At 48.4% G+C, this 24,538-nt stretch overlaps 1 protein-coding gene across 2 annotated transcripts; it reads right to left on the bottom strand.

Annotated features, from left to right (window-relative positions):
• Positions 1-1,080: 1,080 nt before the first annotated feature.
• Positions 1,081-24,394, bottom strand: LOC144152520 (uncharacterized). Of its 2 annotated transcripts, none has more exons than XM_077683812.1 (12): positions 23,934-24,394; positions 23,007-23,171; positions 21,749-21,839; positions 18,941-19,233; positions 12,034-12,282; positions 11,049-11,172; positions 9,071-9,148; positions 7,606-7,810; positions 5,980-6,182; positions 4,873-5,054; positions 1,945-2,007; positions 1,081-1,446 (listed from the first exon to the last, which is right to left on the bottom strand). In XM_077683812.1, the coding sequence occupies exons 1-12, from the start codon at positions 23,979-23,981 to the stop codon at positions 1,252-1,254; spliced, it is 1,896 nt and encodes a 631-aa protein (XP_077539938.1). In that variant the 5' UTR covers positions 23,982-24,394; the 3' UTR covers positions 1,081-1,251. The 2 variants fall into 2 exon arrangements, with proteins under 2 accessions (XP_077539938.1, XP_077539939.1); XM_077683813.1 differs by lacking the exon at positions 23,934-24,394 and adding an exon at positions 23,574-23,798.
• Between the last annotated feature and the right edge of the window lie 144 nt (positions 24,395-24,538).

Raw genomic sequence — 24,538 nt, 5'->3', positions numbered from 1 at the left:
TGCCAAGCAACCACTCCCGATCTGACATTAGAGACAGCCCTGAGTGCTGCACACCTGCCACTGGAATACACTTGCTCCAAATGGAGCAGAAGAGTTTGGTTCCACAGGAATCCAACATTAGCTTAACGAGATTCAAGCAAGTTGTGATTGACCCTATAGGTGGTATTCATTGAAAAGTTTAGCTGTCAATTTCTTCGCTTGGCAACACTGGAAACGGCCACAGACATGTCCACAGGCCACAGTGGCTTGTGCCACTGCGCCCGCACGCCGAAGAGAAAAAAAAAGAAAAGAAACGGCGTGCGTCATTTGCTGTGTTTCAACCCGATTTTCAACCCGATTCTCAACGGTGGTGTCAACAGAGATGTTATTAATCGCACTCACATTGGAGTCGAGGCATACTTTGCGATCCGTGGGGTAGAGTTTGGAACATCTGACACACGTCGTGTGCTTAGCACGGACAAGTTCCGCCTTCCCACGGAGCCTGACATAACCGGTAACGGCACACTCACATGGTTGCCTGCATGCGTGCCTCACCAGTGAATACAAGCTATAGGCTACACAGGGCAGAATGACTGAGAAAGCCCTGGATGGAGGCCCTGCTCGCCATGGTGGTCTAGGGGTTGTACCCAAGGTTGCAGGCTTGATGGCAAGGGTGTACATTTTTCCAGTGGAGGCCAGCTACAAAAATGCTCCAGTGTACAAGATGCATACGTGGTGTTTCGCTATAGTGTCTGTCATAGCCAGGTTAACTTCAGCACGTCATGCTCCAAATTTGTTGTTTCTCATCCTCTTGCTTTCCCCATGAGGCAAGAAAAACTAGAGCTTCAAGGTGGGGTGGGAATCGGCTGCATCTTCTTTTCACCCTTATTGTTAAGCCTCAAATCAAGCATGCTTCTTACATAGAAAGCCTTACATTAAAAAGTGCCTATAAAATGTGGCGCCTAGACTCAGATTTTCCTTCACCTGACACGGGCTACACCGGGATTTGACTTATGAGTCGCCAAATGGGCACACAGCCAAACAAAAGCCACACAGGTTTGCCTTTCCATTTTCGTCCTTTCCCAGCATTTCACGACTGAGGCATGTAACTGATCCCCCCCCCCCAAACACACACAGGGATGCACACAGTAATTGGCTTTGCCAATGACTTTGGCCCCCTTATCTCTCTTCACGATTTCATAAATAACAAAGTAAATGCCTTTGCAAGGAAAGAAGGCACGTTTGTACGGCACTCAGTCTCACTGTCAACCCCTAGAAGCCCGAAGCGGCTGCCAGCAGGTCCATTGCTGACAGCTCGGGCGTGTGGCTTGCACTGGCCGCGTCGGTGGCTGAAGAGGGAGTGGAAGACGGCACGGCTGCTTCCCTGCCAGTGGGCGCCTGTGGTCCACTTCCCGCCCGAGGTGCGGACGTCCTGTCGGGCTCCGGAATCGCTGTTGCAGCCTCCGACTGCAAGACAGTGCCAGACAAAGAAAGAATGCGAGACCCATCCTGTTCACGACCTATGAGGTGTTGTGTCCTGCCACTGCCAGCTGCAGCATCAACCGGAATGACACTGTCCCCCCAACTGCGTGTTGGGAGTGCGTGTGTTGCCCTGCTCCCTTAGGCTCAACTACGGCACAAAGACAGCCACTAACTGTACTTCCCCTTTGTGTAAAAGAGCACAGTATATCTGCATATTCCCCGAGTAATTTGTTACTCACATGACCTGAAGAAAAAGAATATGTCTACACCTCCCCAGGAAACATTCCAAACCCCCACATGTCAGCTGCCACCTTGCACAGGCATCATACTATCTCTTCACTGCACTGATTTCCTGCCGGACAAGGCCTGTGAACCACTGACACAGGCAGTGGGCAGGTAGCCCTGTTCTCATGACACTGGCTATGGCTTTCAACCTCCACGTGCTTACAGTTCAACTGTGGCAAACACACAGCAATGCCATACCGTCTTAAGGGCACTTTGGGCACCTCTGGTGTTCTCCCCATTCCTGGAATGAAGCTTCATGTGCTGCAAGGTAGAAAATGATAACACCACTGTCAGCAGGATGTGCCAGCGTCACTGCCAAGTGGTCAAAGCGGTAGCTAGATAATGAAATGAGAGTGCTAGTGTAGCATTTCTCTGTTTTTCATAATAAAACCAAAGCAACTCTTGCACCTGCATGTGAAACCTGTATAAAGCTGCCAGTAGGAAACAGGCCTCCAGCTCTTCCTTTTTTCTATTATTATTATTGCTTTTATTATTACACAGGTTTCCTCATTCATAATACAGTTGAACCGCTTTATAAGAGACACGTAACGGGGAGCAGTTTCTATCTCTTATATGAGATGTCTCTTATAAGCAGGGAACCATGTTTTCACTTACTAATCAGACCCTAGTTCAATGTGGGCACCGTATGACTAAAGTAAGCTCGAAAGAACACTACAGCGTGTTTCAAAAGATTCATTCTAATTTATGTTTGGCCCCCAGAATTTATGAAACAGTTCTGAATCTTTGTTTGCTTCATGACTGCATTTAAACTGTTTTTTTACAACAGATTCTAGAAGCTTTTTTTCCTTTCCTTGTTTGTGGAAGATGAATCGTAGATGTTGAGTTCACGAGCCTGATGAATAGCCAGAGCGCACAGCTTCTTCCGCTGTGTGCTCAGGCTATTCATTACGCTTGCAGGATTCAACATCTGCGATGCTTCTTGATTGGGAGCTACGCGAGTGGGAGAGCCTGCATGTGCGCTCGCGCTCCATCCAATGGATGGCAGCAAGCTTCAACCACTTCTCTAAGTTGCATTTCCATTGGCAGGGCTTCTCATCGTCATTTCATAGCTGACTGAACCACTTTGTGTTTGCTGAAGTTATAATAAATAGCGACTGCAGGCGTCTGTCATCCACCTGTGTTTCCACAATGGAAGCAACTGCAATTAGTGACTGGTGGCACTGCATCTGAAGTTAAAATGTCTGTTACAAGCGAGACTGTTGATTAAACTTCAAGGATGACTTATCCCTTATAACCAACTGTCTTCTACATCCGATGTCTGTTATAAAAGAGGTCAATTCAATGGGAAAGATAGGGCAGCCAACCATGTGGGTGAATAGTGTCTCTTATACCCATTTGTCTCTTACATCCATGTCTCTTATAATGAGGTTCAACTGTACCAGTTCTCATACAACCTACATTCAGCACATTCAATACCCAGGCTTTAAAAACGTCATCCTTTTTTTTTTTTTTCCTGTGACACACAGAGTAAGCACATGCTGGTGCTCCAGATAACACAACACAATTTATCTGACCAAACAATTTTCAAGACATGTACGACCAAGCAAGTCCTGTAAGACCTGTTCATTTAAAGGACGTTAAAAGCGCAAGACCTGCACTCTTAAAATGCTAGGTGCAACCAAGCAAGATTTGTTGTGGGTAAGGCAAGGCCCACTAGGCTCTGTTAATGTTCTGTACTCATTCATTTTACCTCTAAATAACATTACACAGGGTTCGTACAGGCTTCAAAAGCAAAAATTCAAGGGTTTTCAAGGACTTTCAAGGACCAGAAAACACATTTTCAAGGTCCCAATCTAATGTTTTATCTGAGATTATTTATAACTTTTTCAACACAATGCAAAAGTTTTTTTATTGCACAATACCTAAGCACATTAGTGCACATTTATATAGGCGCTAATGGGTTTATGAATGCTCCCCCACCTTTTTTTATTTCATGATTCGCGTTTTTCTTTTTTCTTGCTGTTTTGCTCAGGCTGTCTTATTTCAAAACTTAGTTAATCCTGCCTGCATCTCTTGCTTGTCAGCAAGGGTATCAGATGAAATTAAATCGGCGAGTGTTGCTGCAAGGCAGGACAAACTATGTACACATCTGCTATTTGCACGTAAAAGCAAACGCAGATGGAGCATATGAGGCACAGCAAACATGCAATGAGCGAGCGTCCACAGACTTAATGGAAGATGCAAGATAGAGAACACAAGCCGGTTTCCACTGGATTGTATCCTGACATGAATTGGATTGAGAAGTGCCTGCTCGCAATGTTGCCTCGTAATGAAAATTCACCAAACTTGTTGCAGTTTCACGCAATACACTGAAATTTGATTGTTGCAATGTTTCTTTACATTTGTTAACACCTAAAATCCCCGACAAAACACTTTAAATTCTCGTGAAAAGACAGGGCCATTGATTCTCTCCAGGAAAATCAAGGGTTTTCAAAGACCATTTAAAAATTCAAGGACTTTTAAGGCCTTGAAATAGGCACTTCTAAATTCAAGGGTTTTCAAGGTTTTCAAGGACCTGTGCGAACCCTGACATTACACATAATTACAATACAAACTAGTCAGCTTTTAGGTATGTAGCCATGTTAGCCATAAAACACTCTGCAGACAAATATCTGTGACAGCGTTCAGCATCATAAAGCCAAAGTATATAAACAAGAATTCTTGAGCAGTGGTGCGATGTTTTTCACAAACACACCTTGAACCCAGGCATAACTCTGGCACATAACACAGAAAATGACAACTTTGAGCACTCGTGATATGAGTGACAACAGCCAAACGTGAGGTACAATATTTCATTCACTCAAGCAAATTAATACGTACCACATACTTTACAAGATGCATCCTGGACACTACAAGTACAGCAAAACATTTTGTCTTTAGACAATTTTCAAGCAAACACCAGCCAACGCGGCCCGCAGCATGACTGAGCACTGACTCAGCTGGCCAAGTGCCCCCAAGTGTGCTTCGTGCTATTCATAAAAAGTAGTCAAGGCCAGAGTTAACAAAAGCTGGAAAGGCACATTACATTCACAGCTGAAGTTACAATCAAGGCGAAACTTCCGGGTGCACAAGAGTAAGCACTAAACAAGGAACCAATGTGCCCACCTTGTAGCAGGCGGACATCTCGGCAAAGCTCTTGTCGCAGTGCTTGCACTCGAAGGGCTTGATGCCGTAGTGGCGGTTGGTGTGCTCGTTGAGCGACTGCTGCCGGGTGAACTTCTTGCCGCACAGGTCGCACCCAAAGGGACGCTCGCCCGTGTGGGTCCGCTCGTGCCGCAGCATGTCGGCTGCACCGCCACCGTGCAATTTGAGAAGGGCCAGGACTACACTCAACATCACTCAATGCACCCTGGCTACGCCTTACACAATTTTTTTTTTTGCTCTCAACTAGATAAAGTATGGCCTCAGGTATATGTCTTGCAGCCAGTTAGGCATTATTGAGAAGATATGGAAAGAGAGAGCATAATAGATAAACAGAGAGAAAAAAAAATAAAACCTCATGATGCAGTAGGTACAATCTATGCACTAAAGCGTGACTTTGGGCTAGTTGAGTACACATGACACCTCTGGAAACGGCGCGAAAAACTCGGACAGAGAAACAATCTATGCAATTTTTCATTTTTTTTTTCCTTTTTTTTAATTTCTGCAGGGGGATTGCAAAATGCCTGAGCATTGTGGTGGGGGCAGATGCTGAAGCTGCACAAGCTTAAAAGCAGTCGCTCATAACTGAGAAATAATTATTGATACCTTTTATATGAAGGTGGGCAGAGTCGGTGGCCTCGTCAGCCCGCATGTACCAATGCCTCCCAGTGCCCTTCTGCCACTAACCTGTCCACATTAACTCATACCTCGTGAATGGATAAAGCCCTTTACCAGAGCAACTTGCAAGCCAGAATTAAGGCGCCATCTTGACAGCAACAGCACGGTGAAAGAACGACAAACCGAACGCTGCGTCCCTGTTGCCACCAGGATTCTGCCCCATCAACCCACCCAAATATCTACCCTCCTGCACTAGGACACCAACTGCCAGCCAAACAGCAGCTGAGAATGCCAGCCAGCACAGGACTCGGAAGAGCAGAGATAGACTGAAGAGGCTTGGAAAGAAAGCAAGACATTTCGGCAGCCAAGAAAGTGACCGAAAGCAGTGAGCTTATAAAATAGCGAAATAGGGGACCAAAACAGTAATCCCCCATAACTCCTCCCCCCTCCTACCCTTGGTGAGGAAGCGGGCGGGGCAGAGGTCGCAGGAGTACCGCCGCAGCCCCTGGTGGCGCTGCATGTGCAGGTGCAGCTGCGAGCGCTGCCGGAAGGCCTTGCCGCAGTGCTCGCACAGGTGCGCCTTCTGGCCCAGGTGCACCGCCATGTGCGTCTGCAGCACGCCCGACTGGGTGAAGCACCGCTGGCACACCTCGCACCTGGGCCAGAGGGGGAGAGGGACCTCTTGGCACGGCCTCTCAACAACCGCCAGTGCTGAAGAAGAAGAAGAAGAAGCTACAGGCACCCTGTTTCTACAAGAGTCCTCCCGGCAGATGGCATCCTTAAAAACCACCCCTCATGCCTGGCCACCCGTCGTGGGTCACAAAGTCTCTGCATCTCGACATTCCTTGGCTTGAAACGCAGTCCACCCTTCCTGTGGGCATAGTGGCTATGGCTAAAAAGCAGCATAGCAGACTTCTGGACCACTGCACAAGTCATTAGAGCGCCCCACTCATGCAGCTAGCATGTATATTTTAATAAGGAAGATTTTTATCATAGCCGCTACACTCTGTGTTTGACCAATCCCTTCCAACGAGGAACCAACCTCAAACTTTTGGCCAAGTCATTGGATTGCCACTTCCTGTTTTTCTGTTAATTGGAGCACTATGCAATGATCCCGAGCCCAGCACACACACACACACACACACACACACACACACACACACACACACACACACACACACACACACACACACACACACACAAAAAAAAAAAAGAAAAAAAAAACGAAGAACATACTCAGTGGGGCCCTGCAATAAGTAGCATGTCGAAATGGTAGGGTCCCCATGGAGACAAAGACAGGCATAATTAAAATAAGATGAACTGAAACCCCATGATTTATCAGAAACATATTTCTAGCACTGTGTCCATTACAACACAGAAAAAGCGTGTCTTCAATCTGAACTTCTGTTAATAACGTAGCTTGTGGGAAGGGGTTCTGCCATAGTAGACCATTGCAGAAGAGTTGTCAAGAGAGCACTGACAAGGTCAAGTATCTCACCGAAATGTTGGCACTGAGCCGAAGCCTCCAGCTATCCGAGGTTTAGCATCTGAATCCAAGTAGCAAGGCTTTAAAGTGGCCTTGGAAACAAAATACGTTTGGTTCAGTAAAAAGGACTGCTTTTTTCTGTTAACAATGATACCAATCTCACTGTAAACTTCAAACAACAAATAGTGCAGATATTATTAGGAAAAATGGATGCAGCAGGATGCAGCCACTTTCAGGAAAGGCATCTATGACTTCACAGAATCTTGTTTGTGCAATGGGCGGCCCCCTACCAAAGCCACCACAAAGAAACATGACTGAGCGACTATAGAAGGTGCCTCTAGTTCCGGATGATCATGTCACATGAATCTGAACATGCATATAATGGGGTGATTACTATGTTTTTAGTGTTGCCTCTGTTGCGTTTATGGCAAAATTCATAACCTTTTCAATAATTATTACGTTCATTCATTTAAAACGTGTCTTTTAGGGCTGGGATGAAGCTGAGTGTGTTACCAAAGGCTAGTCCTTTCGAATTAAAGAACACTGCATCTCGTCAGCTTTCTCGGGGGGAGGCCCCGCAGTCCGGCACTCACTGGTAGGGCTTCTCGCCCGTGTGCCGCCGCATGTGGGCCACCATGGTCTTCTTCTCGGTGAAGCACTGCTCGCAGTGGCTGCACTTCCAGGGCCGCACGCCCAGGTGGGTCTTCACGTGGCGCTTCAGGTTGCCGCGCGTCGAGAAGCAGGCCTTGCACTCGCCACACGCATACGGCTTCTCTCCCGAATGCGACCGCTCGTGCACTGCGTCCAAAGGGGCCCACGGCAAGGGGCCCACGCTTTCCAACCGATTCCTCCGACCGATCCAATACACCAAACAAGCAAGCAGCACCAGGGTTACTCAATATCACCAGTTGCAAGCGTCCCCATAGGCCCCATGTATCAAAAACCGGTCCGCGGGTGGTCCCTGCACTGCGCGAGTTGGTTAGCCTGCCATCTGTCGATAGAAAGTTGAAGTGTGCAGTACTCAAGTGCTTGCAGCTGCTGTTGTAAGTCTTTCTTAATAGAAAAACCACAGAAACATCCTAATTTGAAGAGCAAGCTGTATTTTATTGAGTTGTTAAGTAAATGTTTAGCAAAGTCCAGTTTTTGACCCCAACATACTCCGCCAATACACTAGTCCCTCGGCTTCAACGAAGCAGGGGTGCTCGCAAGGCCCGGATTCCCAAGTGGAGTTCTGCAACTCGTGTATATTGAACAACTCTCAGCAGCACGGGAAACTTTCATTTGCTCTTGCACCGCTGATTTTGCATGGTACCCCCACAAAGAAAACAGAATCATAGAAAAAAATAATCCAAAAGACCCAAGGCAAGGCCTGGCTAAGCTATGCGCATTCTGCCAAAGAATTAGGTCATAAAGCATGCAAATGTTGCTACGGGAGCAAGCTAGAGTGGGTGCACTAACACCAGTGCGAAAAAAATGTAGGAAATTCGGAAACTAAACTAAACTAAAACTAGAATGACTGCATTAAGATGTACTTGTCTGCCTCTATTTCAAGCAATGACAGCATTTGTAAGTGACACAGGGGGTGTGCAACGCACTGGTATACATGAATTAGTTTAGCTTCATTAACTTATTTCATTGTTACAAAACTGAGAAAGAATACAAGGGGGATGGGAGGGGGGACCTATATTCACACAGGTCGGTACTCCAACCCCCTGAAAAATTTCCCCCTATGCTCTAGTAACACACAATGTAGTGCCTAACAGCAATATAAAAAATACTACAAATGTATCACATGCCCTTACATGATGCAATCACCAATTACATGTGTTATACTTGTGCATGCACTGAAAACCACAGCCCTTTAAAAATAACAACAAATAACCAGGCTTTCTTCAACTTGTCTACACAGCCCCCTCTGAAAAGAACAGGATCAACTCTTTTGGCTGGCCAATGAAACTAAATGCTGCCAGTTTACTGTGCCAGCACGTCATACTACAAATGCATGTGCTGTAAGGCAGTTGAAGCATATAGAAAAACAAAGCAGATGAAAGCACGTACCAACTAGGTTGTTCTTTGTAGAAAACCGTGCATTGCATTCAATGCATACAAAAGGCTTTTCGTGTGTCCACATGTGGGCTGAAAAGAGAGAGGGAGAGAGAGAAGAAAAAACAGCGGATATATTTTAAATACTACACATGCTGCATACCAGTAGAGCATGGAGAAAAGTTACCCATTTGACAACATTAGCAGGACCCCTTTGTCACCGTTAAAAAGGAGGTCAGGACAAACACAGTTTGCCGGCACTGTTCTAGCTAATTGCGCGTATTCATTTTAGCACCATCACAATGGCATGGTCTTCCTTGTTTCTGTTACAACACCGACTTCCAGTTTTTCTGTGAGTGTGAGAAGTGTGCAGCCGTGTGTTTTCAGTAATTGAGTTTTCTTTAGTTCATTAAATGCACCCATCCTTGTAATCTGCCCTTTGAGAGCGACATGTGTGCATCCATAAAGAATCAGTGACTAGACGCCCGGGGGCCCTGGGCACATCACATTCTTATCATCCATTTTGTGCACATTAAGTTACAGATAATGCACCAGGACATTATTGCAAGGCACTGGAAAACACTGTAGTGGAGAGAGGTACGACAGACACTGTAGGCTTGGTAGTGCTGCTTTCTGGGATGCAACTGCACTCCCCTTCTTTCAATGCACCACTGATGCATGCCCTCGCACCATAAGTAACTTATTAATTTGTTTAAATGAAATCACTGACAGAATTGCAATGCTTGTCATCATCTGACCCTTGTGTGGGAGCAGTGCATGTATGCACACGATCAGCAACAGGAATTTTAGTATCAAGAAACAGTTCGAGCCGGGCAACATTCTTTATCCCGCACACTTTGACTTTCTCATATTAGGTCAACTTTTTTTTTTTTTTTTTTGATACTTGAACATGTAACTTGGTGCATCCAATCACTTACAATCGCCGACCGTTTTTTCGGACTCGACGGGTACCCTCAATAAGTCTGAATAATCAGGAGTGCGAAAAAAAGGATTCACTGAAAAAAAAAAAAATCTTAATTGGCCCAATGGCTGCAAAAACGTATGTATGCTTCTGTACACACGCACGCCTATGCGCCTGTATATCTGCCAGCATTTGTTCGTCACTGTAGGCAGACAGTATTGTAAGGGCTCACACTAGATCAGTATTTGATGCCTCTAGCGTTGGTGGCACGTCATCATCGGAGTCCTGTCCACCTGCGCCTGTTCGAGGACCTGGCATACGATTTCGTCATCATCCAACTCGGCACACGGCAAGCAGCACTATCAATGTTGGTGAAATCTTCAAACGTAGCCGCTCCCACATCAACACCGCTAGCATGGAGGTCATTGAAAATGGAGGATGCTGCGGCAGGCGACATCTCAGCTGTGGTGTTCTGGACTGTGTCACTATCCTTGTCCTCACAGCCAACCACAAATCCTGCATGCCGAAAGCAGTTGCATATTGTGTCCTGCGTCACTGCCCTCCAAGCATCAGGCAGGATGCTGACAGCCGACAGCACATCCACAATGTAGCTTTTGTCACAGTCTACACACAACAGCACATGATCCGGAATACGTGATCGGTAGTGCAGCGTCAAGTTTCTGATGACCCCTCGGTCCATGGGCTACAACACACTGGTGGTATTCGGTGACAAAAATTCCACGAGCATTGAAGATGGAGCCCGGATAATCGAACACCCGGATAATCGAACGGCGTGTTGTGCGGCGTCCAAACTATCGGTCATGGATATACATGTAGTACTTCAATGGGACAAATAGCCATGCCACGAAGGTGTCCGAATAAACAAGCGTGTCTGAATTTTTGGCGTCCGAATAAATGGTTGGCGACTGTATTCCTTTTTTGGAGCACACGTTCACTCAATTAGTGGGACAGTTTATGCCAAAGCAACACAAAGCCACTAAAATGACCGAAGCAAGCCCAGCAGCCACGGATCTTCTTCCCTCAGTCCAACCAGAGAGAAAGGCCACCTGCCTGTTAGCGAGGAATTGCTGGGCAGCACTTTCAAGCAGACCTTGCACTGCCTGTCTTTCTCTTCTTTGGTACGCTTGGATTTCTTCCGGGTCTGGATCACTATCACTTCGGTTGTTCCAATGCTCTGAAAGTACGGGTCAAAGCAGTGGTGGTGGTGGTAAAGTGTGGCAGCTACACAATACAGAAAGGCAAACACATCACGATGATAAAAGCCACATACGAGCCTCATAACTGACAACTAACAAGGGCACCCCTGAACTGTGGGCCTGCATTCATTCTGTGGTGCAGCCATTGGTGCATACCTATGTAACGAATCGTCATTTATATTTTCAAAAGCTTTATAAAGATCACGCTTAGCCAATGAGTTTGGGTAGAAAAGAGAGCTTTTGAAATCACCAACTGAAATTGTTCAGTAGAAGGCCCTCCAACTAAAAGTGACTTCCACGTTGAAGTGCCAGAGGTGAATTTGTAGCCAACCTCTCCAGCCATCTCATGAGGGAACTGTGCAATCTGAAGCTTTCCGAGGGCCCCTTAGGGGCAGTCAAAACAACAATCGCTCAAATAATAAACGGAATGTGACATGGTTACCTGTATGCACCTGTGTTCTTGAATCGGATCAAACCAAATCAAATGAAATCAATCGATCAAGAAATACCACTGTAGCCCAAGAAAGACTATCATCTATAAACATGCTAGGTGATCGCAGAAAACCTGCCTTACAGTGACACAGAAGAAGATAATGGCTAAAAGGAAACGGTGCTAGAAGTAAGAAGGATGGCACAGATGCTCTTTCCTTTTAGTTGCAATGCACCAACTTGGCCAAGAGCGCATTTCATTGAGGGAAGAGACAGCCCTGACGTCCACAACTCCCCAAAGATGCTTGCCCACTCTCAACTCCGCTTAGCCCCAACAGCTGCGGCAGAAAGGTTATCACTCAAGATTGGCCAAGCCCCAATTGACAGCAGCCCCAGAGCCCTGCACTCACCCCCGTGCATTCCAAGAGGACCTCAGGCACAGTGTCAGCATGCTTGGGCTCGGCGGCCTTGGCTGCCCCTGCAGCCTGTCTGCCACCCACTGTGGTGGCCTTCTTGGAGGAACCACTCCTAGCGGCTGCCTTCCTGGCCGCAGGACGCCTCTTGCTCTGGGCCTTGGGCTTGGGAGTGCACTCCTCGCACGGCTGCCAGTTGCCCGCCTCTTTCTTCACCTGGTCTTGGTTTGCTGTCCCCACAGGCATCTGGGGACAAGAACACGACAGCAGCTGACGTCAGTGCAGGGCAGCTTGAAGGGGCCATGGAGACAAAATACAACTTTGCTCCATTTGAAAAAACTAGCCTTCGGCAAGTTACTCGGCTCCATTGCAACTGCGAAAGATGTTTTTTTTTTATCGAAAAAATGCAAGAAATATTGCCAATCTTTCAAATTTTGTGCTGCAGTGACACATTATGGCACGAGTGACGTAATATCGGCCAGCACTATTAACTGTGTGATGAGTGGCTCAGCAGGGGCACAGGGAAAATAGTGGAAGAAGATTTCACTCGCGCCAGACACCAAGCGGCCGCTGGGAAAAAGACACCACGGAGAAGAGGAAGACGAGGGGTGGTGCGAGCAAGCGCTGAGAACCCGGTAAGTGCAGGGCGACCGAGACAGGGCACGGTTGGACTGGGCATTCCCACGTCAGACGTCCGGTCGACGTGCCGTCCGCTACGAGACCGTCGCCATCGGTGACCAAGGCGAGCTTCCGTCTGGGTGCGGCTCGGGCACGAGTGATCGCAAGGCTCTGCCGCGTCGTCACGTTCCGGCTCGAGCCAGGGTTTCTGCTGCTGCGAGGCCGACGTTCTTGTGCGTCAGCGGCTCCATGCTCCTGCTCGGACCGCCGGGTTGCTAAGTCCTGGCCACGACTTCCGGGCCTGGTGTGCTTGGTCGCGGAGGTGTTCCGGAGCGTCCCACACCAGCTCGTTGGTGACCTGTCCGTGAAGCGGCCGGCCAAGTTTGCGACCCTCATCCTCAACGACCACTGCGCCCCAAGGAGACATACCTGTGAGCCGTGCTCAACGCAACTGTTTTGCGGGTCTAGCGACAGCCACTGCCGTGGAAAGCTAACCGAACCCGTTTTGCGAACATTTCTTTTTTGAGTGACCTTCATTTCCTTGAGTGGCTAAATATGTTGTAAATACATTCCGTCCTGTGTGTGCGTCCGGCATTCTTCTCATTGGGTTCTGCACGATCCTAGCGCAACAAAAGTGGCGAGCCTGCCAGGATCCGCCCATTAACAACTGCAGAACTGAGTTGGATGCCGAGCGCATATTCGTGACGTGAGTGTATAACAACATGGATGTGGAGAAATTATTGGAGATAGGGACGCAGCTAGGACTCTCGGGGCCGGATCGACACGCAACGTGCGGAGCAGCGTGCTGAGAGGGCGGCTGAGAGAGAGAGGCTTAAGGAGGCTGCAGAACGAGAAAGAGAGGAAAGGCGAGAAGCCGACGAAAGAGCTAGAGAAGCCGCCGAGAGGGCAAAAGAAGCTGCTGAGAGGGCAAAAGAAGCTGCGGAGAATGAGATGCGAATCCTTGAGCTGAAGATCCGTCTTCAAGAAGGATCGCGAAACGCCGCAAATGCCACTGCCGACAGTGAAACTAGCCCCAATGTATCAGTGATGAATCCGCAAAAGCTCCTACCCCTATTTGACGAAAGGCGCGATGATCTTCACGCGTATCTTCAGCGCTTCGAGCACGTGGCAGCTGGACAGGGGTGGGCCCAGGACAAATGGGCCGTTGCACTCAGTATGTGCTTGTCCGGAGAAGCACTCACCGTGATTGGGAGGATGACTGCGGAGGAATCACTGGACTACAGCAAAGTCAAAAAGGCATTACTGCAACGGTTCAGATTCACTGCCCAAGGATACCAAGAAAAGTTCCGCAAAGCCCGGGCAGAAGACGGCGAAACGGGAAAACAGTTTGCAGCCAGGCTGTCGAGCTACTTCGACCATTGGGTGGAAATGACTAACATTTCTAAAACCTACGAAGGTCTCCGCGATTTGGTACTGTCGGAGCAATTTTACAGTTGTTGCCACCCCAAACTCGTCATTTTCCTCAAGGAACGCGAATGTGTCACCCTGAATGCCTTGGCAGACGTCACGGACCGTTTTCTGGAGGCGCAAAACCTTGCGAACTTAGGGAAGGTTCCTGCTGACGTGCGAGATGATGCCAAGGGGGCAACCGATACCCAAAAAAGGACACCGCAGAAGTGCTTTCTATGTGATCGACCCGGACACCGCGCACAGGACTGTCCCACTGTGGCCAGAGGAAACACCACCTGTTCTGACTGTGGCAGATCAGGTCACAGTGCCGATAACTGTCGGAGTGGATCGGGAGGCAAAGAGACGGTAGCTGCGTGTGTCATTTACGAGCCTCCAAGGACAGCCGCCAAACCCAAGTCCTACAAAGCCCAGTCGTCGGACGCGAGAGCAAGTGGTCCCAACTCTAAGGACGTCAGCGACAGGAATTCACCTTTTCTGGTAAAGGGGCTGCCAGTCGTTCCAGGACGAGTGCTCGGTAAAGCCGCTAGAGTCCTCAGAGACACCGGGAGCAACAACGCCATCGTCCGTTGTGATCTGGTCGACGACGACTGTTTCACTGGGAAGACACGCCGTGTTGTCCTTCTAGATGGGACCGCGAAGGAACTACCGGAGGCGAAAATCCAAGTGCAGACGCCGTATTTCGTAGGAGAGATTAGCGCTGCCTGCATGGCCTGTCCCCTTTACGACCTGGTTCTTGGCAACATTCCAGGCGTAAGGGAACCTCACGATCCAGATCTTGACTGGGAGAACGGAGTTATTGGCGACAGTGAACCGGGTACGAGCAGCCTAGGGCGAACTCTGCCTTCGGAACCGCACTACCTGTTTTCTGCCGTGGTAAGCGCTGAAGCCCTGCAGGACATACGCTTAAGAGCGCCACTACTCCGGCACCCTAACCTCAACCGTGCAAAACTAGCCCAGGAACAGCGCGAAGACCCCACTTTGAGGTCTATTTACCGGAAAGTTGGAAAGGAGTCTCGCTCTGCAAGAGGCCACCACTACACTTTCCTCGAAAGTGAGGACCTCTTGTATCGGGTCTGTCGCCTTTCAAATGGAAATGAGTTCAAGCAGATAGTGATGCCCCAGACCTCCAGAGAGTCAGTCCTTCGAGCTGCGCATGAGCGCCTCTTGCCTCGACACGCCGGCATCCGGAAGACGACTTATCGGATTTTAGAAGAATTCTACTGGCCGGATTTGGGACGAGATGTGAAGCGTTTCGTGCGATCATGCAACGTCTGCAACCGGAAAACGCCTGAACCGCAAGTTGCTGCGGCATTTCTGCTCAACGGTCCCAATGACGCAACTTGCTTGCAGCACACCGGTATCGCAATGGAAACGGGTAATCAACTTCCCGACAACCCAGGAGGTGATGCAAGCAGGCAAGATACACGATCTAGACTTCGACACCTGGATACGCAACCTTGTTTCTGGTGGCATACTCCATGCACCTACCAGAGAAGCCGACGACACAAGGTTTCCCGCAAGTGAACAGGCGTCCAGCAGTGTCGTGTTGTGCGGGTGCGTGTGTAACTTGACGGTGACATAACGTCGTTCATCGTAGTTTATTGTTAAGTGACGGCATCCTGCGCGTGATTGCATTGTTATCAGTGCCACTTTTTTTTGCCCTGCCTAGGGATTAGTAGATTAGTTGTTTGGTCCCCTAACAACTTTCTTAAGGTGGGGGTGATGTGATGAGTGGCTCAGATGGGCCACAGGGAAAATAGTGGAAGAAGATTTCACTCGCGCCAGACACCAAGCGGCCGCTGGGAAAAAGACACCACGGAGAAGAGGAAGACGAGGGGTGGTGCGAGCAAGCGCTGCGAACCCGGGAAGTGCAGGGCGACCGAGACAGGGCACGGTTGGACTGGGCATTCCCACGTCAGACGTCCGGTCGACGTGCCGTCCGCTACGAGACCGTCGCCAACGGTGACCAAGGCGAGCTTCCGTCTGGGTGCGGCTCGGGCACGAGTGATCGCAAGGCTCTGCCGCGTCGTCACGTTCCGGCTCGAGCCAGGGTTTCTGCTGCTGCGAAGCCGACGTTCGTGGTGCGTCAGCGGCTCCATGCTCCTGCTCGGACCGCCGGGTTGCTAAGTCCTGGCCACGACTTCCGGGCCTGGTGTGCTTGGTCACGGAGGTGTTCCGGAGCGTCCCACACCAGCTCGTTGGTGATCTGTCCGTGAAGCGGCCGGCCAAGTTTGCGACCCTCATCCTCGACGACCACTGCGCCCCAACGAGACATACCTGTGAGCCGTGCTCAACGCAACTGTTTTGCGGGTCTAGCGACAGCCACTGCCGTGGAAAGCTAACCGAACCCGTTTTGCGAACATTTCTTTTTGAGTGACCTTCATTTCCTTGAGTGGCTAAATATGTTGTAAATACATTCCGTCCTGTGTGTGCGTCCGGCATTCTTCTCATTGGGTTCTGCACGATCCTAGCGTAACAAACTGCATGCCAGAATAGAAATGCTACCATCAAATATAAACTCGAGGTCCCACTACAACTGCCCTGTCATGCTTCCTGGCGGTGGCTCAGGTCGGCGGCCACCAACCACACCAACAAGATTCAGTGACGTCATAGAGACGTCACCAGAAAGTCGCTAGGGAGTCGCCACTGGTTTATATATGTTTTCCCTAATATCTCCATTATGTGTTCGAGGTTCGCAATAAAATTTTCATCATTGCAAAGCAGTCCTTTTAATGAACCGCACTTGTATTTTGTCTTCATGGCCCTTTTAAGTGTTGAGATGTGCAGATGCACAAATGTTAAGAACATATTTTCAGTATCGACCCCTTCACAGTCATGCCATCATGTGAGTATTCTTTTCTTATCATATCTCTTGAACAGAAGGATGGTTTACTACAGCACACTTAGAGGATTCAGCACTAGCACTCGTATTGTGTCATTTCTCTCAGTCCTTTTCTGATGTTTGTGCTATGAATTCAGAGACGTGCTACCAACATGCCTGAGTTCACATACACAGAATACAACTTCGTTTCCATTAAAAGAGTGCCGTGATGGAACAACAATATGTCATATTTCACGCAAACTACACCCATTCAGGCCAGATAATTGGGAAAGAAAAAGATGGGGTGGTGATCTTCGAGGTAATTTTAAAAGCCTTGCAACATATACACCCCACAGCAAAATAAGTTGGGGCATGCGAGCACATGGCAAAATGTATCACCGCGCCATCTGACGTTGCACTTCTGGTGTCAACATCGTTGTGCACGTGTGCACCCCACCCCCTATACTACCCTGTCTTTTCCTTTGTTTCAAGCGGAAAAGCTGATATCATTGAGCACTTGGTGCTGGGGGTCACTTTTTCTGTTCAACACATCTCTCTGGCACACACTTCGGCGGTGAACAGCAAGGGGGAAGCGTGCTTTGCTCTACCTGTCTAGCTCTGACAAAGGACTCACTGGAACAAAATTTCGGTATCTTAGTTTTAAGGGCGATAGTGTTTGTTTGACTGTCTAAACGAAAAAATTTGGTCCGTGTCTGTGTCAATCATTTCAACGCGTATTGCAACCTATTACTTCTTTTTGTTCTTTTTTGTCAAACCCACAACCACGCTAATCTCTGCTCGTGTTTTTTCCCCATCAATACCTGTCTTAGTACATGTGTGATGTGACTTCTCATCACACTTTATTCAAATAAACGATTTCTTGCCTCAATTTCTTCCCGTTTAGGTGTGGCCATTTTTAGTTACCAACCAACTGCATGTTTTCGGCAAAAAATACCAAGACGCGATTGAATATATATGAGGCACAAATTCGTCACCGAGACGGGCAAGATATGTTACTTGTCAGATTGGGGCAGAGCGAGCAACACACACTTCACCCTCGCTAGTCGCCGCTGAAGCGTGTGGCAGCGAGGCACGTTAGCGAAGAAAGTGACCCCTACCACCACTTCGAGTGAAGGGAAAGACAGGATAGCGAGCGTGGTTGGACGTGCACGCGTACATGGATGTCTTGACACCAGAAGCGTAACGTCAGATGGCGCGGCGATGCATTTTGCCACACGCTCGCGTGCCTCGGCTTAGTTTGCCGCTGGGTATACGTTATAAAAAACCAGGGGGACACTTGCTCAAGACGCTGCCAAAAGGGCACAAGATGCATACTAGTGCTTTCTTGCCTAGGCTGTAAAGAAAAAATGCTCCATGTTGTGGTACAGTGATGCTGGCAACCTGAGCAGCATGGTTCCATGCCTTTTCCAAATGCTTTGACAAAGACATTGTCTCAAATGCTCATCCTGCGATGCCTTTCTTCCTCCTTTTTCCATCTGCACAGCCCAACGTGAACAGAAACTGCAAAGCCCTCCAGTTGGTGCACCACTGGATAATCGTGAAAAGCTAACGTGGGGCACCCAGGCTGCCAGTTCCACAGACACAACTTTCCCTACAACAAAGTGAGCAAAGCAGAACATGGGCTGGCGTGCATGGATATTGCACCATAGCATGCAGCAGTACAGGGTCATACTAGCAAGATAAGCAGCTCTTCCCTGCTGCATGCAGCTGAAGCAACGAGGCGTTAGCCCAGCAACTAGTCTATTCGGAATTTAAATTTTGGGGTATTTATTTGCTAAAGTGACCACCTTGAAATCATTATCATGCGCCGAAAATCTTGACACACAGGCGTCTTTGTTTTTCGCCTTCATCAGAAAAACAGCCACGACAGCTGGGATTGGGCCCGCATCTTTGTACCCAGCGTCACAACAACTGAGCCACTACGGCAGGTTGGGCAACTACTCTGACACTGTCCAATCGCCTTAGCCACTACCGGCCAAACAGAGCACAACTTCAAAGGTTCCAACTCCGCACCTGGAGGGTCAGATCTATGCTGTGACCCTGCTCAGACGAAACGGGGAATGGTGCGGCCTCTCCCTGGTGGTCCCCTTCAACTTGCGTGGAAATTAGCAGCACCGTGGAGTCCTTGGGCAGCGCTTCTTGCGTCACGACCAGCTCGTTGCCAGGCTCCAGCGCCACACCATGGAAGGTTCCTTGGGCAGCAGCCGACTGTGTGGCCCCCACCTGTTCGAGCTCCGCCGACAGTGCCAGCAGCTCTTGCTGGTGGCCCTCGGCGGTGGCTGCCACGCTGAACTCCTCAACAGCTTCTGCAAACAGTGAGCAACACTTTGAAATGAAATGGATGCATGACAATCATGATTGACAAACCAGCGCGGAAAAAACACGGCACAAAAAAGCAGCGCTGTCCTGTCTACTTCTCGTTCCTTTTTTGTGCCGTGTTTTTTCCGCGCTGGTTTGTCAATCATGAACGTTCACCAACTCGCCCAAATCACAGTCCTGTTGATGCATGGCAAGTTCCACAAGCAGACAAGTTCCATAAATTCAAAGTTTAACTAAAATGCAAGGCGCTTGAGTGTTTCTTTTTTCCTTTTGTACACTTTAGATCTATTCTGAGCCTGAAGAAGCACAACGTTGACTGCGATTGTCACAGCTTTTTGGGCGATTACTGCATTTGCAAAAAACCTTCGGAGGACTGGTTTGAAGTGTGCAATTGGACAGCAGGGATAAGGGAACGTTATGCTGTGTATGCTTGGCATTTTGTAGCACAGCAACAAGCAACAGTTGTTGGTTTGTGCTCTATGCTAAGACTGGTGCATGTTTAATGGGCCTCCGCTAAACTGGCCAACTGAAGGAGTTTACTAACCAGTGGACCGTTCCGTATTACTCATGCTCATTCAAAAGTCACAGCATAAGTGGTCTAAGACTTCTTTTTTAATTCACTGATGAGCAAGTTACGATCTGAGTCAAGTCAAAGAATGCATCTGTGTGGAGCCAGTGGTGGTCCCTGACACCATGTCTGATCAAGGTGGGTATATCACAACTTGGCTACTATTTTTTCTTTAGGCCAAAGGGATTTTTTAGTTGGTTGCCTTCACATTTCATTTCCCTCTGAATACTACTTGATCATTCTATACAACTAAGATACAGCACAAGATGCTGAGTCAATGTCCCTATAAAATGCAGCATCTTTTAGCAGGCAGCTTAGGCACAAAGACAATCAGCTAAGATGGCCTGATGATGCTACTACTAAACCTACCTTCACAAATTGCATTGTTAGTGCACTCTACAGAAACAAGGCACCAACACGAATTCTTAACAAAAAAAATAATAAGAAAGGGAGTTGCATTAGTAGTGTATACAATTGCAAATTAGCTTGGAATGAGTGTGCTTAAAAATATAGCCTGTAAAACTTTGAGTGAGTGAGCGCACAAGTAAACCCATGAGCCCATGCAAGGGCTCACAACACAATAAGTGAACTGGTGGAGGCCCATCTGTCCAATCAAAGAGTCAGGCTCAGTCAAAGCAAAGCGGGAAGAGCCGTCCTAGCCAAGATAGGATGGCAGGAAGCTTATCACCAAGTGAAGGGCCCCATACCCAAGAACTGGGCCGAAGTAATTGAAACCAAACCACTACCCCGGAATATGAAACCGGACCGCAACGAGGGACGAAGAGGGGCCAGAGCGAAAGCCCTAGCCAAAACTCTGGAACAAGAAGACGGGATCTTGTATACGGACGCCTTGCTGCCCAAGTTTTCAACGAAAGCAACGATCGCCGTCACGAAACTAAACAAACTAGTCACGTGTGCATCCATTGCGTCACCCTCCCCCGAGGAGGCCGAAGAAGCAGCGATAGCCATTGCCCTAACTCAACCTGGCACAAACAAGATAATCACGGACTCCCAGAAGGCTTACAGAAACTTCAGGAAAGGATGGGTGTCTCTAGCGGCGCTGAGAATCCTCAAAAAGAAAACGCCTCCAAACCATAAGACAGAGCTAGTATGGGTACCGGCACACTCAGCGGTGGAGGGCAATGAATTTGCCCACCAACAGGCCCGAGAAATCAACCTCCGGGCTGAGGGGCCAGAGCAACAATCCATCACGAGCTACAAAGACATCTTAACTCATTACAGGGACGGCAGAAAACGCTTCCCCGAACCACACCGCTCCTTTAGTAGAACCCAGCAAGCCATTTATAGACAGATCCAAGCCGGATCCTTCCCGCATCCATACCTCCAGAACAAAATGTACCCAGAGAGACACAAAAAGGAATGCAACTTTTGCAAACAACCTGGCACACTCCAACATGTCATAGGAGAGTGCAATTTCTCGAAAACGTTCCCCCCGCTCCTCCCCCTACCCAATAATGCCCTTATCGAGCGATGGGAGATCTTGCTGTCCAGCCCCGCCTTGGAAGACCAGCAAGCACTGATCACCAGGGGCCAAGAGGCACTGGAAGCATATGGTACCCGAGAAGAGGGAACCACCCCATCTAGCGCTTAAGCGCTACATGCTCAATAAAGTTGTTCCTCCTCCTCCTCAAGGAAGTAATGATAAAAGCTTCCAAAATATGAGCGATCTTGCATTTGTGCATTAAAACCTTCCCATGAGCAGGAAGTGCCTGAATATAATCAGACCATCAACGGATCCTCACAAAAGCACCAAAGGAAAATGCCGACCCATTCTCGTAAGAACACATTTAGTGTGATGCACTACATGAGCAAGTTCGAAGCAGTTGTGTTGTTTGCTGGTTTGTATGCAGCCTTGCTGTAGAGTGAACATGAATTAGCAAAAAAGCTTAGTCAATGAATTCAACCTTCCTCACCAGTATACAAGTTTTCAGATCTGTAGGCGTGTTCTTCCATGTAGGGATGTGCCATTTTTGCCTGGGAGCACTGGTCATCACCTAGTGGGGCCTTTAATTACAAACACACACTGTTAGGTGATAAGAACAATAAATGAACATTACCACATTTTTTTTTTTACGAGGCAGCACACCACCGTTATGCTTTACTTCACGTGTACAATACACGCAAAGGGCAGCACAGATGGGAGGTACAATAAAAGCCGGAATGCGTTTGGTCATGGACACAAAATATTGCACTACTGCAGGAATGCATTTAGGTAATGAAGAAAAAGGAAGGAAGAAGTACAAGTACAGTAAGACTTCGTTAGATTTAGGTCCTAATATCCGCAAACAAATGTGAGTAAACTAGACCTTTGCATTCAGTGAATTAAATACTGAAAATCTGAATTCACAGGTTCAACATTGCACACTAAGCAGCAAAGCAGAAACTGTGATAATAGATCTTTTTTGTGTGTGTGACTGAAGCACAGCCACACTCCTGTTAAAGGTAAAATTTTTATTTGTATGCAGGGCAACCAAAAATTTTCAGGGGTACTTAGACTCCTTAAATTTGTAACAGGTGATAGCATTGTATGTTTATTTTATGTATGATTCGGCCATGAGCCTCTGATGGGAACTGTCATCATTGCTGGCCAATTCTCTCAAGTGGGTATGCACGATTTGTGGGTGGGCATGTTGACAACCCAGCCAGATGGGGATTGGCAAATCGGCCATGAACTTCTGATGGGAACTGTCATCATTGCTGGCCAATTCTCTTGAGTGGGTATGCACGAATTGTGGGTGGGCATGTTAACAGCACAGCCAGCTGGGGATTGGCAAATCATCCGTGAGCTTTTGACAAGCAACTGCCACTGTAACTGTGGCAATCCACCCAAGTAGGCATGTGATGGGCAGCTACGTTGATGTCGCAGCCAATGGTATGACAATCGTCAGTGGGTTTTCAGTACCACCGCAATGGAACAGCTTTAGCTGTTACATTACGGTGGTTTGCAGTTTGCAGTTCCAGCACTGTTCGGTCAGAACAACCAAATTTCAAGTCCTACTGCTCAACTCACACCGGTAAGTGGAATTTTACATTTCATGGTAGAACAATGAGCGTCGCTCCCATACACGTCACACAACCTGTCCTAACTTTGTTGTTGTTATATACTTGTCGTTATTTGTGTTCCTTTCGTTTTTGATGCACTTATGAAGGTAGTCATAAACGAGACCATACCACATTGCCGTCTCCACTGTGCATGTTGAGGGCTAAAGCATTGATGTCAGCAGCGCTATCATTTACAATGTCTTGCAAGTTCTCAGAGACCACGTTCCAAAACTGAACAGCTTTGAGCTTCTCATCGGGAGCCATGCCGGGGACCAGGGCCACCGATTCTTCAATCTGTAACGACAACCCAGGGATACACAAAACCACGTTCACAAGCTTCCTTGCAATCGAAGGTGATTACTCGTGAGCTTTCAAATTACGCCCCGCAAAATGCAATACGATGAATAAACGAGGGGGATACAGAGATTCGCCGGGTTACAGAGATTTCGCCGGGTTTCTTTCCCCACCGCACCCCCCCCCCCCCCTTTTTTTTTTTTTTCATTCAGTGCCTGAACAGCAACTCTCGTTCTCCGACCGATGTTACGGAAGTGCTTTGCGAGTTCGCCGCATTGCGGAACTGCTTTGCGCGTTTCTAGCTCTCTGCGCGTTACGTGGTACCTGTGTAAAAAGAAAAAAAAAAGAACCGGCCGAAATAGCTTTTCAGAAGCATCAGATAACTGTGACGGCAAATTACACCTTCGGCAACGTCCACTAGCACTTGAAAATATGCGGGTGCACGGCAAAAATCGCCGTACGCCGTGCTCAACCGTGCAACCAGGAGCAACTACCCCCCAACAACAGGCTAGGGCTAGGCGCCGTCCTACTGAGTGCTGCCCGACGCAGCATCAGTACGGTCCCGCGTTTATCATTTTAAACGTCGCAAGTGTGTCAAATGTGTCTTTTTCTATGCATAAGCCAGTGTCGGGCAAGCGAAGCTGTTTGCGCAGGCTCTCGTCCTCCACGGGAGGAGAACGGTTGTTGATGGAGGGCAGCGGCCATCGCACTGAACATTGCTACCGATCACCACAAATCGGCGAGAGTAGGTGCTCATCTCACCTTTGCCTTGAAGGCGAGCAGCAACGACGACGGACGCTGCGCAGCCATCGTAAACACCTCCTAGTCGCCTCGCACGTCTCTTCGCGGCCTAATTTTTGTTGGATAGCACCTTTCCGAGCTTCGCCATGCAACAGAGCGTATGCTAATCCACCTGGTGGGTTGTCCTTGCTAACAAACACCTGAAAATGTCGCCTGTACCGTGTGCCAGTGCGGTTCCGCAATCTTTTCAGGCGCTCTGAAAAGTGAATTTGTGCGATTGAATCTGTGCCGTTTTCGCTGCGCGTTTCGAATTTTGCCATCGGACGCCTGCACGTGAAGGTGACCGTGTTTTCGCCAGCACGAAAAGGCCATGTCTGCGACGGCGAAGGCTTGTCTCGCGGGCTCCGTTGCGGTGTCCTTAGGAATTGTTTTCTACGTTCATTACAAGCAAGAAGTAGAACGCACTCAGCTGCACGAAGGGGTCATCAAGGACTTGGAGAGGCAAAGAATGCGACAAATCGAAAACATCACCATTCTCCAAAAGCAGTCGGACCTGGCCAAGCAACTATCGCGAAGTGGCAGTACTTGACGGTTGATCCCCCCAGGAACGGCTCGTCCGCCCGTGC

Source organism: Haemaphysalis longicornis, unplaced genomic scaffold (genome assembly GCF_048455015.1).
Source record: "Haemaphysalis longicornis isolate Haplotype H1 unplaced genomic scaffold, Haemaphysalis longicornis Haplotype H1 scaffold_9, whole genome shotgun sequence".
NCBI lineage: Eukaryota > Metazoa > Arthropoda > Arachnida > Ixodida > Ixodidae > Haemaphysalis > Haemaphysalis longicornis.
Note: the sequence above shows the minus strand (reverse complement) of the source record. Positions and strands in the feature narration are given on the sequence as shown.